This window comes from Rhinichthys klamathensis, unplaced genomic scaffold (assembly GCF_029890125.1).
Source record: "Rhinichthys klamathensis goyatoka isolate OS25496 unplaced genomic scaffold, OSU_Roscu_1.1 h1tg000240l_1, whole genome shotgun sequence".
Classification (NCBI taxonomy): Eukaryota; Metazoa; Chordata; class Actinopteri; order Cypriniformes; family Leuciscidae; genus Rhinichthys; species Rhinichthys klamathensis.
The window spans coordinates 676,795-692,852 of NW_026606762.1; the positions used below are offsets into that span (position 1 = coordinate 676,795).

General features: G+C 38.7%; 1 protein-coding gene across 1 annotated transcript in view; it reads right to left on the minus strand.

The window, feature by feature from the left end:
* Positions 1-5,087: 5,087 nt before the first annotated feature.
* Positions 5,088-16,058, minus strand: part of dhx38 (DEAH (Asp-Glu-Ala-His) box polypeptide 38) — a 32,802-nt gene continuing 21,831 nt past the window's right edge. Inside the window, exons 21-27 of the mRNA XM_056265822.1 lie at positions 14,880-15,034; positions 14,625-14,780; positions 13,755-13,889; positions 13,536-13,661; positions 8,959-9,054; positions 8,738-8,859; positions 5,088-5,376 (exon numbers count right to left, since the gene is read on the minus strand). Coding sequence (XP_056121797.1) covers positions 5,295-5,376; positions 8,738-8,859; positions 8,959-9,054; positions 13,536-13,661; positions 13,755-13,889; positions 14,625-14,780; positions 14,880-15,034 — 872 coding nt within the window. The 3' untranslated portion in view covers positions 5,088-5,294. The remainder of the gene's footprint in view (positions 5,377-8,737; positions 8,860-8,958; positions 9,055-13,535; positions 13,662-13,754; positions 13,890-14,624; positions 14,781-14,879; positions 15,035-16,058) is intronic.

The following is a 16,058-nucleotide window of genomic DNA, read 5'->3' on the forward strand; positions in this document are numbered from 1 at the left end:
ACAACACATTAATGATATTGAATGTTTTTTGTTTTTTTGGAAGGCACATTTCCTTTTATTATACTTAGAAAAACAATTATTGCTTTTGAAATACAAATATTTGCAGTCATGTCAGCCCGTCTTATTGAGTTCTTTCTACACATGTATAGTGTCTCAAATTACTGACTGCACAAATCAAAGCAAACCTTCTTATCAACCTGTTGGACACATATTACAAGCTCAAAGTGATTATTTTCAGTTTTCACATTGTTTTAGAGCAGAGGTCTCCAACACGTCGCTCGCGAGCTACCAGTAGCTCGTGGCCTGATTGGTGGCACCTCGACAAGGGGCCGTTCACATATCGCGCTCACATATTTTGCGCGCTCAAGTTCGTTATTTCAAATGTAGGCGCGCGGCAAGCGCGCTCATAATTGAAGGGACGCGCTCATTTTTTCCAGGCGCAGTATGTTTGTACTTCGCGGTTGTCTATGACAACTATTGACAACAAACCCACCGTAAGCTGTCACGAGACTATCTATGGTAGACCATAAGGGATAAAAAAATATATATATTTTTTTTTAAACGCGGCACACGCAACGACGGGCCGCACTAACATTAAACTTTAATGTCAAGTAGGGGGCCACAAAATATCACCCTGCGGGCCGCAAATGGCCCGCGGGCCGCGAGTTTGAGACCACTGGCGTAGAGGCTCCGGCGTAGGTCCGACGCAGAAGTATAAATCAGCCTTAAGAAGTGACAAGTGTCAACAACACACGCTCTTCTTTCAAAATAAAAGTCTTGCGTAAGAAAAAACATTTAGAATTGCGTTTTTGACGTTGTTGTTGTTTCTTTGACTGCACACTCTGCAACGGTCTTGAGAAACCACTGTGCTAGGACACATTTCTTCACTACTTGGGTCACTTTTTCAAAACTTTTCAAACTATGGTTCTCATGACCAACTTTCAGCTTGGCACAGCAGTTCATTTTACGTTCAAAATCCACTAAAACTACCAAAACACTACAGCCCGGTTTCACAGACAGGGCTTAGATTAAGCCAGGATTAGGCCTTAGTTCAATTAAGGGCATTTAAGTAGCTTTTATAAACGTGCCTTAGAAGAAAAAACAATATTACTGATGTGCATCTTGAGACAAAACAATGGCACTGACATGTTTTAAGATACGTCAGTGCAAGTTGCTTTCAGTTAAAACAGCTCACACATGCATTTTAGTCTGGGACTGGCTTAAGCCTTGTCTGTGTAACTGGGGGTACGTCTCAAATCAAGTCATTCTACCATAACATTAGCAAAGGCTTTCACACAACAACACGCTTTGTCACTCATGGTTTTGTCTGTAGTGTCTAGCCTTAAAACAAACATTATAATCGGTTAACATCATGTAATATGTAACCTATTATGCCCCTCTTGTGTTGTTCATGTTCATGCCTTGCAAAATATATAAAAAGCCAAACACTCTAAATCGAAGGACATTTTCTCACACAGGGTCATCAATCATAATTATAATCAGAGTGTATTACCTCACCTCTGCCTGATGGACGTCTGATTAAATGTCCCCTGGCTGTGGTGAATAATTGAATTCTGGGAAGTCTGTCTGGTGAGATCACACTAATAGTGATACAGAGTTGATCTTTCGGCTTCTCTTTGAGCTCACCGGGTATTTTACTGCACTGTGGAATATCAGCTGTAATTGGAAAGGGAAAAAAAACACCAATTAATGGGAAAATAACATAGGACACCTAAAATGAATTTTTGATCAAAGGATAGCAGCAAATCTTATGAAAGCATGTGTATAGAGGTTACAGAGAGCTCAGTGCTTCAGTTATGAGCACAGTTCAGTTCACTGCTGTTCTCAGATCAGCCCTGCAGGTGTCAGTGTTTGCACTGACCATAGTTAATGTAGCCTGAAGACAGCTTGACTGCTCTGGGAGTTATGAGCTGTTCCTACTCATTTTATTCTGCAGCAAAGATCATCTGCAGGTAATAAAAGGGAATCTGAACAACAAGCATTGTTTATCACTGACCTTACAGCCTAAATTGAAATGTTCATCAGTGCCTAACCATAACTGTAACAATATAAACTGAACATATTAATTAATTACTCACATTAATAATTAACGAACTATACAACTGTATATCCAACCTTACCCAAACACATACAGTACATTCACGTTAAAGTCGGTATGAAACAAAGTTGATAGTCTTCCTTACTGTGACTTATGTATCCAAGTGAAATGGCTTCTTGAAAGAGGAAAAAATTAAAAAAAATGCAGGGCGGGACTTGATTGGTTGGTTGTGGTTTGCTATTGGTAAAATGCTATAAAAAAAAACCCACACATTTTGAACAAAAATCGTATTTTGTTAACGACATTTCATTTGGTAACAAGGCAGTTCTATCGTTTGTTTCTGCTTCTTCGTGTTTATAGGTTTTGATCCTGAAATTCTTTAATCTTTCAGATGTGTAATAGCGCCCCCTACAACATAACAGTGAAAACATAGGCCCTGTCCCAAATGGCGCACTTAATGCGGACTTTCGGTCTCGTGGACTTAAATTGCGCGTGCTCGCCGAGTCTATGAGTCCGTAGGCCGTCCCATTGGGCATTTTAACGCTCTGAAGTGTGCTCAGCAGCGCCCCCTTTGTATGGTCTTCCGCGAAGCCCGCATAGATGCAGGCTCCACGCACTTTAACTACCCAGGAATCCTTGCGCAAGGCCAATCAGACAACGGATGGGAGGAGATTTCGCTCACGGACAATTGTTAACATGGCTGAGAAGAAAATATTTAAGTGTAATTATCATTACAGTTTTTATGACAAGTTTATACAAACATTATGATCATCGACCAGTGGTTGATGTCTAAAACATAGGCTAATAATAGCGAGCTGAATAATACGATCGCATTATGATTCATTAAATAAATAGAACAGAATGTCAGGGCTTTACTGAGTCATATGTAAACACAACAACAATAGGCAGCATATTTCCCCGAACCTGTAGCTCCTGTTCATAACAACAATCAGACCGTCTTCCTGTTTCCGGCGAGACGATCGAGTCTGTGCCAAAAATACCTCTCAATGCGCCCTCGCGGTCTGCAAAACATGACGTCACCGAAGTGTGGACTCTGAGGAAGTCCACAAGTCCGGAGTGTGCCATTTGGGACAGGGCCATAGAGTGCAGAGAATATACGGTAGAAAAAAAAAGTGCGGGTACTTTTGAGGGATGACATCGCGTTGGGACGGGAATAATAATGAATAATATAACGATAATATAATGGGGGTCAGAATTCGGAACAACACCGGTGCGTACAGGCACACAACATTACTCATTTTGGATTTTGGGGTTCCGCCGCTACCCTGTACGGCCGCGTCTGCAGTTTAACTCAACACACCTGCCTGTAGGTGAAGTAATCCTGGCGACCTTCAACAGAAATCTCTTGTGTGTATAATTAGGATAGAAGCTCAAGTCTGCAGAAATGTGGAAGGTGAAGGATTGACAGCCCTGCCTTGTGGTGTGTTTGAAGACGAATAACTGATGATATGGATCATGTGTTTTAAATCAGGGAGCCATCCAAAATGTGCCATGCTGGGCAACTTCAGGCTTCCCACTGATAACTACTGTAGCCTACTGACTGGATTGTTCATTAGAGTTGCCGGTTGTCATCCTTAGTAATTTAAATGTTCATATTAACAAATGAAAGCGTTCGCATAATTTGTGAGCAATAAATTAGCATGATTTTTTTTTTCATGACTAATTGTTGCTAAATGATGACTATAGTGATTTTTATAAATTCTTATAGGCTATCATAAAGCAACATTTTGAAGAAAAAGATGGGTTTTTTTTTTTTTTCAAAGACTACAACGTGCATAAGAAATGCTTTTATCGCTTATTTCTGCTTTTTCTTTGCATGCGTTTTAATACGGATTGTTGTGTAATAGCGCCCCCTACCATATAACAGTGAAAACACAGAAGAAAATTCTGTCAATGGCGGGAAAGAGTTTTTAAAAAGTCCATAGATATCGCTGTCGGTTCATATACTGCCGTTAACACTTTCTCCGACAAGCTAAAGGGAAAAGACTAGTTTTCCTGTTTTTTCATGCTAAGTTTGACAAAGTTTTGTGCAGATGTATTAAAAATGCAGTGATCCAATTACCACATTACAAAGTGCCGCTGTGTTCACTTCTTTAATCTTGAAGATAAAACCATAAAATTGAATCACAGAATGAATTTGACATTTTCAAAAAATATGGTTATTCCTATTTTCCTGCGAAAACATAATTTGCCAGAGTCTAGACATGTTTTGACTTCTGCATATCTAAATCATACACACACAAAAAAAGAAAGAAACACAATATACAGATATGCTGTACACTAATGAAGTTCAACACACTATTTCAAAGCTTCCGGAAATACAAACAGAACAGCAGAGGCCTGAAAATCAGAGAGCAAGCGAAATAACCCTCAGTGGAAAGCAGTTGGTCATGTTGTGTTTTTTGTGGATTCTCAGCAGAGGCCTGTTATCTCTGTCAGTACACAGTAGATCTGTTCAATGACTTGCAGCCCAATTGCATCAAAGACGACACAGGGTTTGACCGCCGCCTGGTCAGTGTTGATTCCAGCAGTATGATGAAATATTCTAGCAATGTTTTTTTTTTGTCAGAATAACAAAGACATGCCTCATCCACAGGGGATTAACCTATCAAAGTACAGGAAGTTAATATTCATGGGCGCTCTGTGTTCTCTGAAAGAATGATACAACTGCTGCATTTCACAAGCCGAAATATGAGAGGATGCGAATTAGAATTCCAGGGTAAAGTGAATATTACAGAAGCACATGAATAAATTTGGCGGCTCTGGTTTATACAAACACTTCAAACTTTAAAAAAAACAAAAAAAAACCTGTTGTTGGGCTAAGTATACTTATAATGTCAAATAAAGACTGTTTTCTTTAGTTAAAGTGCCTTCAAAACTAAGAATGACGAAGGTGTTTGTTTTTTAATTTAAGCATTGAATCAATGTAAGGTCAGGTGCTGTGCAACAGTGCAAGCATCCTTTTTTCTTTTTCAGTCCCTTTTTTCTTTTTCAATCCAAAAGAAACAAAAAAAAATACACTATGTCTGAGAGGAAGAGATGATGACTGGAAATTTTCTCCTTATACAATTGCTCCTACTGCTGGCTAAACCTGGAAGCTGCATGCGACAAACACTATGATGATCATTAAAAAAAAAAAAAAAATTGCACTGAAAACAGCAACTGAACATAATAACAATATATTTGCAATATTATGCGGGTGAAATTATTGATACTATAAGCCAAATCGGGCCGGTGTCCGTTTTGGCGTCATAGGCGCTTCTTCTTTTCTTCCTGGGGTGCAGATCTTGATTGACCTGATTGAAAATGATGAAAAGACATTTTTTATTACAAGATGTTGATTTAAATAGAAAGATTGTGTATGTGACTGTAAATGTGCCATGCATCAGAAGTTGTGCGATTTGCTCTAAGGTTGAATGAGAAGAAAGGACAGTGTGTGTCTGTGGGGACCTGCGGGACACGGGTCTGATGTAGCTGACAGGGCGATGTATCATCTTTAATTACAGCAGTGCACAGCTCTCCTCCTCACACACATCCATCAGGCCGTGACCCTCCAGCTCCACACCTCCATCAGTTCACTTACTGATGCTCCCGGCTCAACTTTTAGCCATTTTAGACCTTTATTTAATCAAAGATTACAATTAACTAGATTTTTTACATCCTCTGATAAAAATATGAGTTCGAAAAAAACTCTCTGCCACAATTCGCAATTGAATTTAGACATTATTATTAAGACATCATTAATATTACATGAATCCCTCCTTCAAATCTAAAGGTCCTAGCACACTGAATCTGAAATTTTCATACAAGTTTTTTCATATTCGTCATTGAATTGCTCTGATTTGTCAAAACACCTCACAAAATGCTTGCTGCAATGAAAAACGCAGAAAATCTAACCGGATCCGAAAAATTTTTTTATAACGGATGAAAATTTCAGAGGCAGTGTGATGTAAATGTAATTGACACAACATGAGGTCGTATCGATTTTTTTAAGTGCGCAAATTTCGGTCGACAATTTCGGACTCGGTGTGCAACGGCCTTAAAGCTCCTGTAGGTAACTTTTGAAAACATGTATTTGCTAAAACTGTCATTATGTCCTGACAGTAGAATATGAGACAGATAATCTGTGTAAAAATCAAGCTCCTCTGGCTCCTCCCAGTGGTCCTATTGCCATTTGCAGAAATACACGCTCCCGGTCAGAAACAACCAATCAGAGCCAGGAGGAATGTCTTAGCAGTGTCAGTCACGCTCGTGTACGCGCTGATCACACCCCTCTCTTGCACAGCGCGAGCCGTCGTTAAAACTCAAGATTGCCGGCGTGCTGCAGCTGTGCTCATGACGGAGAAACAACCTAAACTGCCAATTCTCGAGTGACACCTGCTCATAAAACAAAGAGGTAAAAGGAAAAAGACCGATGACGATAAACAAGCGAAAAAGAAAGAATTACACAGAGCCCATTGACTCTGTGTCAAAACTCTAGCCGCATAACATGTAGATAAAATGTCACGCACTCTGCTAAGCAACAATTGAAACCTGCTAATTCACTGGCTTGTCATGTTGCTGAAATAATGTACTAGCACACCTTATCTAGCATTATATATCGCTAGAATAATTACTTACATACCGTAACGTTAGTTACCGTTATATTAACCTTATCTTACTAGCTATTTATAACTTATAGAAAGAGTGCAACGTTATAAAGTTACATGTAGGCTATTGGAAAATACATAGTGATTTGAGGACCAAGTTTGTAGTCAAAGTATGGGCAGGCCATAGTCAATGTAAAGCATATTATTGACGTTTAGTCCCTATTAGTGAATGTGCCATATAACTTTTTATCCGCCTTTATCGGTGGCCCTGTTTACTAGCCTGCGCGTTCACGACAGGCTCCGCTGTGGAGGACGAGCTGTGGAGGGAGGGCTGTAGCGCAGCAGAGAGCAAGGGGGTGGGACCTGTAAGCTGTGCTTGTTCAAATTTTCAGGCTAAGTCAACGTTTTCTCAAAACTCCCTACTGCAGCTTTAAGTCTGAGATTTGAGTTTGAATGAATCATATTTGATACACAAATTTCTAAGGCCTCTTAATATGATCAAAACTTTGCTGAAAAAACCCTTTGTACACAATATACTACGGTACATGCCTTCTTGGGCCATCTGATTGATAGTTTATACTTTTTTAGCTAGTAAAAGGCCTTATAGTATCATTCTGAAAAACTTTTTTCTGTGAAATCTTTCATTATTTTTATAAAGTAAACGTAAGAACAACTTTTATATTGTTAGTAATATTTCAAGATGAACACTTACTGGACCTAAGCAACTTACTGTATGCTTACCTAATTATCCATACATCACTTTTTTTGTAAAAATCGTGTTAAAATGTGATCCATCAGGCTTTTGAGGAACGTTTAAATGTGCATCTCTCAATCACCATTGTTTTGCATTGCATTATATATTTTCTTATTATATGCTTGTTATGCTGCCTGATACGGCAAACTAGTATTTCTTACCATATTATTTTAATGTATTGTCTTAATCATAAACACACTAGTTTGTAGCGCAAACAGTTTCACCGTTACTCTTCTCGTTACTTCCCCACAGTGGCTAATGAATCGGAAGTCTTGCACATTCACAAAAACTGCTAACGCTTTACAATAAGGTTCATTAGTTAACATTAGTTAATGTATTAACTAACATGAACTAATACTGAGCAATACATTTGTTAATCTTTGTTAATGTTAGTTCACAGTGCATTAACTAATGTTAACAAGTTTTTAATAAACTATTAGTAAATGTTGAAATTAACATTAACAAAGATGAATAAATGCTTTATAAGTGCAGTTCATTATTAGTTCATGCTAATTAATGTAGTTAACTTATTGTAAAGTGTTACCCAAAAACTTCTTATTTCCGCATTGAAAACTAAGGTGGATATAGCACTGATTTCCAAAGCATTTTCTTTAGCAGAAATGTAAAATGTCCTCTAAGTGACCTAAGGATTAAGGTCAGGTGAGACGAGATGAGCTGTGATCTCATCTTAGATTCCTATCAGCTTATTTAAAACCCCATGAAGGCATCAGAACCCAAGAGGGAGGCCGGCACCTTAATTATCCATCTCCCCATCATGCAAATCAAAAGTCTAATCCCCACTTTTAATGTGATTATTGTCAGGACGTCCATCAAGCGGACAGTCAGCCGAAGGCTTTGATGCAGAGATAAAAAGTCCTGATTAATTAATGAAGTGTTATTTTAGAGGACACATTTCCCGCTTTTGTGGAGCTGACAGGTGTGTGTAAAATTAATTTCCCGGATTAGTGGGAAAAATTAGCGTCTGTCTCTCTCTTCCCCGTCTGAGGCGGTACAATTTAAATTGCTACAGTAATGGGGGTCAGGCAGGAGTCAATATTATTTCTTTTTCTCTCCTGTGGAGACGGGAGGTGAGAAAAGCTCATCATGGAGAAGACAAGGAGACGCTAGGTGAGGAAAGAGAGGAGGAGGGTGCGAGGGGGATAATCGTCTTCCCAAAAAATTGCGACATTAGTATTTCAGCACGGCAGCCGTTTGATGGCTTCCTTCTAAATAGGATGATTCAGATTTCATGAGTGCGAGCAGGAAGTGACTCTAAACCCTGAGTGACAGCGGTTTTTGTGATGGCTAAAGTACCTGACACTGCCCAGGTTGTTCTTCCTGTCCTGCTCCTCTTTCCGTGCCAGGATCTGTTGTTGTGCGAGGGACATCTCCTCCTCCATGATGGTGATCTCCTCCTTGGCTCTCCTTCGGTTCTCCTGGAAGAGGGACCAGAAGTGAGCGAGACCAAAATAGAGGCGAATATCATATGTACTGTAAGTGTTGAATCTGTGATATTGAGGAAGGATGTTTCTCACCTGTCTGCTCTTGTTTGCATGTTTGATGCTGTAGAACATGGGCCCAAGCTCAGCCAGCCACTCGCCGTCCACTGCCGTCACACACTGCATGTACTCCTGAAACACAAACACACATGCGTGTCATCAAATAACTCTTCACCAGGGCTCTGGGATATGATATTTACAATATACTGAATAGTATTTGATTTGTGTGTGTGTATATATATATATATCAAAATTAACGCACACGATTAATCTTTTTAGTTTAACATGTTAAAACCATGTAACGCAATTAACGCAGCACCCGTTTTTTTACATCATGCTTTGGCTGGCGTTGCACTATATGACCATGCTCTTATTCATGCAAATGCTTTTAACCTCTTAACCAGCGCCCCATTTTTTGAGAATTTTCTGAAAATGACATACCCAAATACAAATGTCTGTAGCTCTTAAACCCTATGGTCCACATTCATAACTCTGATCTTTTTTTAAACTAGACACTTGAAACTTTGTTACCCAAGAGTCATTATTACTCAAAGTAGCATAGGAACAGAGTAAAACAAGGTAAAATTTACATGAATGTGACTCACGATTTCTTTTAATTAACTTCACTTAGGGAAAAAATGATCAGACTTTTATGTTAAGGGCCTGAAAACACCATAAAGATAAAATTGAATGTCTGACCATGTTTAGATTCAAATTTGAGGATGATACTCCCAAAAATGTAGCTTCTGTAAGCTTTTATTCAAGAAAAGTATAGGCGTCCTTTCCAAAATGCAATTTGGAGACTCCAAATGGACACCTGGCACCCAAACACTTTACATAGGGAGTAAACACTATAGGTCTGCAACAACAATTCAGAACTGTTATGCCCTTCAAACCACACAAGAAAAAAACGATTTCAGCACAACATTTGAACATTTTACCAAAATTATCTTTATTTTGAACAATTCTAATAGCAAAAACAGTGATTTCTCACTATGTATAGACATTGCAGAAGTGTTCATTTTCCAACTAATGTATAAAATATATAAAAAGAAAAACATAAATGTTTTAGAACATTTGTAATTACAAACGTGGTTTTTACCCAAATAAATTGCAATAAACTGATACTTATAATGAATATCCTATTACTTCCTGTTGCTCTTCGTCATTTTCTGCAAAAAAACCTTCAAATCTCTTCTGTAGTCGACGATCCATGATACAGATGCTCAGATATAAGCTTTAGAGTAAATCCGTGCATTTATGCAAGCTCCATGTGTCAAAACATCGCGTTTATGTGTCTGTTTACATTCTGGTCGGAACTATGTGTGTGCGTGCTGCGCGCGTGGCGAAAGCGCACATGTGAATGAAAACTTTGCGCAGTTGAATTTGACGAATGTGCTTGCATGAACTGTCTATCACTGCAATCGATTTTAGTTGGCTAATACTCCCATCAATCAAAACGTAGCTCAAAGGACATTGGATAGCATTATCCAGGCTTTTATCCAGTCGAAAGCCCAGCTGCGCGATGGACAGCGCGCTCAGCCTGTCAGGGACTCTCTTACTGTTTTGGTCTGTAACAGAGCCTGTGATTGAAGGACAGAGAAGTAGGATGTATCATTCGATCCGGAAGAGTCTAAACTGCGGGGGTGAGATGGCTTTTGAGTGTTGGAATATGGATTAGAATCGATATTTCTTTGAAAATGAACATGATGCGAACTCTATCTCGAAAACGCTCATGAAAACAAAGGAGGATATTTCATTTTTTTCCCCTATTTTTCGTTGTTTTGGATTAAAAAGTGGGATGCATTTTGAAGAGTGGACCCTTACATTGAAATGTATGCTGTTGTTTCTTGGATTCTTCCGAACTGATCTGAACCATACGAGATGAAAGATGAGTATAGCGGTTCATTTTTCTCATTTTCAAATGAGCAGTCCTTTTGCATTTTATTTAACCCTTTCCTCTCTGGTGTATTGATTGCAAAAACAAGTCTAGAACATGGTTCTTGAGTGTTTTAGCTTTCAAATGATGCATAGTTTATGATAGTCAGATGAATATTTGTTATAAAACAAAGCTTAAAAAAGGTAATAAAAGTATAGCCACGCCCTCGACGGCCCGCTCGCGGGCCGATGCGGGTTAAGAAGTTAAACCATTCACGCATAATAAGACACAAAAGAGAAGGCAGTGCTGTACTGGCGCGCGTCTGTGAATCTCCTGTCTATGTGACACACACACGACTTGTGCGCACAGCTTCAGACAGCGGTTGAACAGACAAAAATACACACAATTATGCCAAAATGCTTGTTTTGTCGAGTATCCTCGCAAGCAAAGTCTTAAATGAAGCCTTAAATCAGCGGTTCTCAAAGTGTGGGGCGCGCCCCACTGGTGGGGAATAGAGACGTGACAGGTGGGGCGCGCCAAACGGGAGGAAATTTTCCTTTTTATGCCTTTATATCTTTATCCAGACATCCCAAATGTTCCGGGAGTCTCCCGCATATTGATAGCGGCTCCTTGACGCCCGCAAATGAGATCCAATCTCCCGGAATCTGGAGCAAGACGGCGCACTAGAGTAGAGAGTGACTGAGCGCGCGCGCGCGTGTGTGTGTGTGTGCGACTATTAATGCAGCGCGTGTGAGAGCAAACCGTCCTTATAGCTGTGTGTTGCCGCTTATTAGACAGGTTCACCCCCGGGGGCGACAACAAGTAACAGGAATTCCCCACCCCCAAAATAATGATTGACGTGACGTCGGCATATTAATTGTAGCGGAACAAACTTTTGCGCCCATAGATATGTAGCCTATTATGTTTCGCGCCGATGGCCAGGCGCGCTGGAAGCTGTTTCATGCGTAAGTGGGGGCTGAGGGCAGGGTTGGAAAATATGTGACGTCATTATGTTGTGGCTTACGACAAGACATGAAATTTCTCTGAACATTGAACATGATTTGAGAGTGGCAGTATCAAGCCTGCAACCCTGCTTTGAGAAATTGTGCAATGCAAAACAGGCTCATTGCAGTCACTAATGCAGGGATAAATAGACCTGTCTTGCCAAATGGATTTCTCTTTTCTTTTTTTAACAGATTGCAAAGTGGCACTTTTATTTCTTTTCTATTTTTGAGGCACTTTTATTTTCTCTATTTTTGAATTTCATGCAAGTTATGACACAGATGCACTTCATTCTCTGTATTTTTTTAACTTGCTGTTATTTGATGTAGATAGTTTGTATTTAGATACAACGTGTTACTATACTGATACTACTTGTTACTTCAATAAATTGGAACATTTTAAGCTTGTTACGTATTTCATTAGCATTGTGTCGGGGCGATGGGGGCAGTGGGGCTTGAAAATTCCCCCTTGTCCAAAGTGGGGAATGACCGAAAAAGTTTGAGAACCACTGCCTTAAATGAACGTAAAGAGGTGTGTGAAAGAGTTGCGTCATGTGTGTCAGGTCTTAAAGTGACAGCAGCCTAATAAATCTGCTGCTGTCTGTTATCAAAGATAATCAAAGAACAAAAGACAGAAATTAATTCACCCACTGCTCTTGACCGAATAATGTGTGTAGCTTTAAGAAGGATTAATCTATATTTAATTTATAATTTATGCAGTGAAGACTGTGAAGTGTTTGATAACTTTATTCAACTTCTGTATATATCCTACCTGTTAGACCTACCTGAAAACTGTTACATGGGTCAAAAACAACAAAAACTTTGAGCATTTTGACTAGGCTAGTAAAAACCTGAACCAGTCTGACTGGGTCAGTAGAAAAAATTGAGCCCTGATATGTTAAAGCGCACAGGTAAATGTGACATTTATTATAATGGGTTTATGTGAAGATTGTTTTAAGTTCGCTTAAATTAAAAGTTGTTATATTATTTTATTTGTTTGTGTTGTATTTTGTGGTTTTAAAATTTTGTTTTGCTGATTGTTCGAGATAAATAAATAATAATTAAAAAATAATTAAAAAAATAATGGTGAATGCCTATAATTAATGGCTAAAATTGAGAAAAAAAATAATCAATTTCATAGAGACATCAGTAGTGGTATTGGTATCGGTGACATTGGCCATTAAACAAATATTTAAAATATAGGCTACTGTCTTTATGTTGTTTCTACATTAATTAGGAGATTAAACGTGAAATTATTAGAGTACAAAAATTATATTGAAAACATTAATGTTAGTTTTTATTAATGACGATTAATTACAGATTAATTAGTTAACTTTTTCAATCGATTGACAGCACTAATTACACTACAGTAATTGAAAGAGCTCAATACAACAAATGTTTCAAATGGTTTTGAACTAACTAAAAATGCAACTTTTAGTGACTTCTGCAGTTTTTGTTATATATAATAATATAATTGATATTTAATATTACTCAGTTCTTAAAAGTATAACTGCACTGAAACAAGGACACCTTAAAATAAACTGTGACCATAAATGCAAATAGTTTATAAACACAACAGTGGAAAAAAGACAATAAGGAAATAATCTGAGGAAAATAAAGGAACAGGATCAGGAAATGTTGCAAGCTAAATTCAAATTTGCATCACCCATATAAGCGTCTCATACTAACTTATGTCACTTCACATTGAGGGGCTGAGGAGGAAGTAGTAGTACCTTTGTGGTCATGACCAGTTCATGGTAGATGATGTAGTCAGGGGTGTAACCCATCCCGAACAGAGCGCTGGTGGGGTGCAGATGGCAGGGCATCCCAGTTCTCACATTCACATACTCCCCTATTCCCTAAACACACAAATACAAGGCATGAAGACACTTCAGATGTGACTTGATGAAATTGAATCATTACAATGCCAAAAATGCTAAGTAGCTGTGAACCTTTAATTTAGCAGCCTGGTGAAAGTACGCAGCACAGATGCACTTCCTGATCACATCCCAGTCGGAGCCGCTGGAGATCAGGTTCATTTTCTGCTGCACCATGATGTCTTTGAGCTGAGATCGAACCTCACGCACCTGTGACGCGCGCACACACACACACACACACACACACTGTTAACTTATTTATTGTAAACTCTACTAAAATAAAAAGCATACTTAATTTTGCACCTAAACTTGCAAAGCAAATATACAGTTAAACCTGTTAGATGGACATACATATTTAAATAACATCTGTGAATATTCTTCAGAAGGATCTCAACATTAGAAAAGTTCCTTATTTCAGTCTGATCTTATGATTGGCATTTAAAAAATGTGGTTGTGGTCAAATAAAAATTGTGTACATTATATATATATATATATATATATATATATATATATATATATATATATATATTTATCTTTAGTGTTATAAATTCATATATTATGAATTTAAATCTTTATACTTTTTAAATGAACCTGCACAGGGAATAAATGTGGCAAAATCCGGCACATATTGCATTAATCATTATTTGGATGGATGGATGGATGGATGGATGGATGGATGGATGGATGGATGGATGGATGGATGGATGGATGGATGGACGGATGGACGGATGGATGGATGGGACAGAGGCAACTTATATTGCGACTATTTTTCCATGCAAAGAGAATATTGACATAGAAGTCTTAAAGGTACAGCAGTAAAGAGCACATTAGCTGTAATGGTCAGTGTACTTCAGGAGAAATTTAAAATAACATGTCATGGAATGATATTGCCCCTTTAAATTCATGAATCTGATTAGTTGAGAGTGACGCCTCAGGTTGACACACCTTACGCATGGCTTTGGTGTGGATGAAGTGATCATTGCACCAGATGCTGGAGTAATTGTTGTTCTTCCACTGCAGGTAAACGTTGAGGTAGGTCAGGTGATCACTCTCAGGCACTGAGAACTTCTCTCTCACCTGGTCACTCTCCTCCTCTCGACCCTAGACAAGTAACGGCAGTTTGAGCACTTTGAAAACAGAACCCGCATGCACAGCACATTTGATAGTAAATAGGTTCTAGTAAAGAGCCTAGTAACGTACCTTTGGTCTGTAGAAGATGGACGGCACTGACAACATAGAGACGATGATAAGAATGTCAGCGCTACAGGCCATGTCACATGACACGATCAGCATTTTGGACAGAGCCGGATCCAGAGGAAACTCCACCATGAGCCGCCCGGTGGGCGTCAGAGCGCCTGAGACAGAGACGAGAAGAAAGCATCCTCAAATACAGGCAAAAGTCAAAAGGGATTAGAAAGCACCTCTTTCCAAAGTGCTGATGGTGGGAAAATGACTCCACTTTGAGATTCTGATCAAACTTTTCAGAAGCTCAGATTTCAAAGATTACATGACAGACTAAGAAGATTAGTGAGAGAGCGCCGTGAAAAGCAGAGAAGATATTTGGGCAGGTAAGCCTTAATCAGAAATAATCTGCTGTTAACACGAGACGAGAGCTAGAGGGAAAAGCGCTCCACATAGTCAAATCCCCACAAACCCCTGAGAGATACGCAGGAAATGAGATTGAGATCCCTCTCTGGTCACATAGACAGTTTTACTTCAGTTGCTACTGCTGAACTTTGAGTAAGACCTTAATACTTGACTGCAGCACTTCACAAGCTTAAGTCTCCTCAACTAGAACGCAAGTTACACTCGAGAGATTTATCCCAAATAAAAATAATGTCACTACCATCCGTTATCTTTAAACATTGATATATCCAAAACACTGGTGAGTGAATATATACTCAGCAAAAAAAAATAATAATAATTTTTTCAGGATACTGTGTGTTAAAGATAATTTTTTAAAATACAAATAAGCTTTACAGATCTTTCTTGGAAAGGGTTTGAACAATGCTTTTCATGCTTGTTCAAATAACCATTAACACACAATTTACAAACCCGTGGAACAGTCCTTAACAGTTTACATACTCTTTTTCATACCGTTACAGCAGAATACAAAAGAAAAAAAATCCAGCGGCTGAAAAGAGCTCTTGCCTAGATATTCTTATACCACGTCACATTAAAATACCAAGTGTAACGTTATTCTCTAGAAATTTTACAGCTCTTTCAGTCAAACTGACGGATAAGGATTATTTGTAGCGCAACCTTATGATTTGAAATTATTTGTTTCAATCTTTTTGATTGGAACTTCACCAAAACCGGAAGTGCCTCCCATTTAAAAAAAAAAGGTGGATATAGTGAAGTGATTTACAGCTCAGGAAA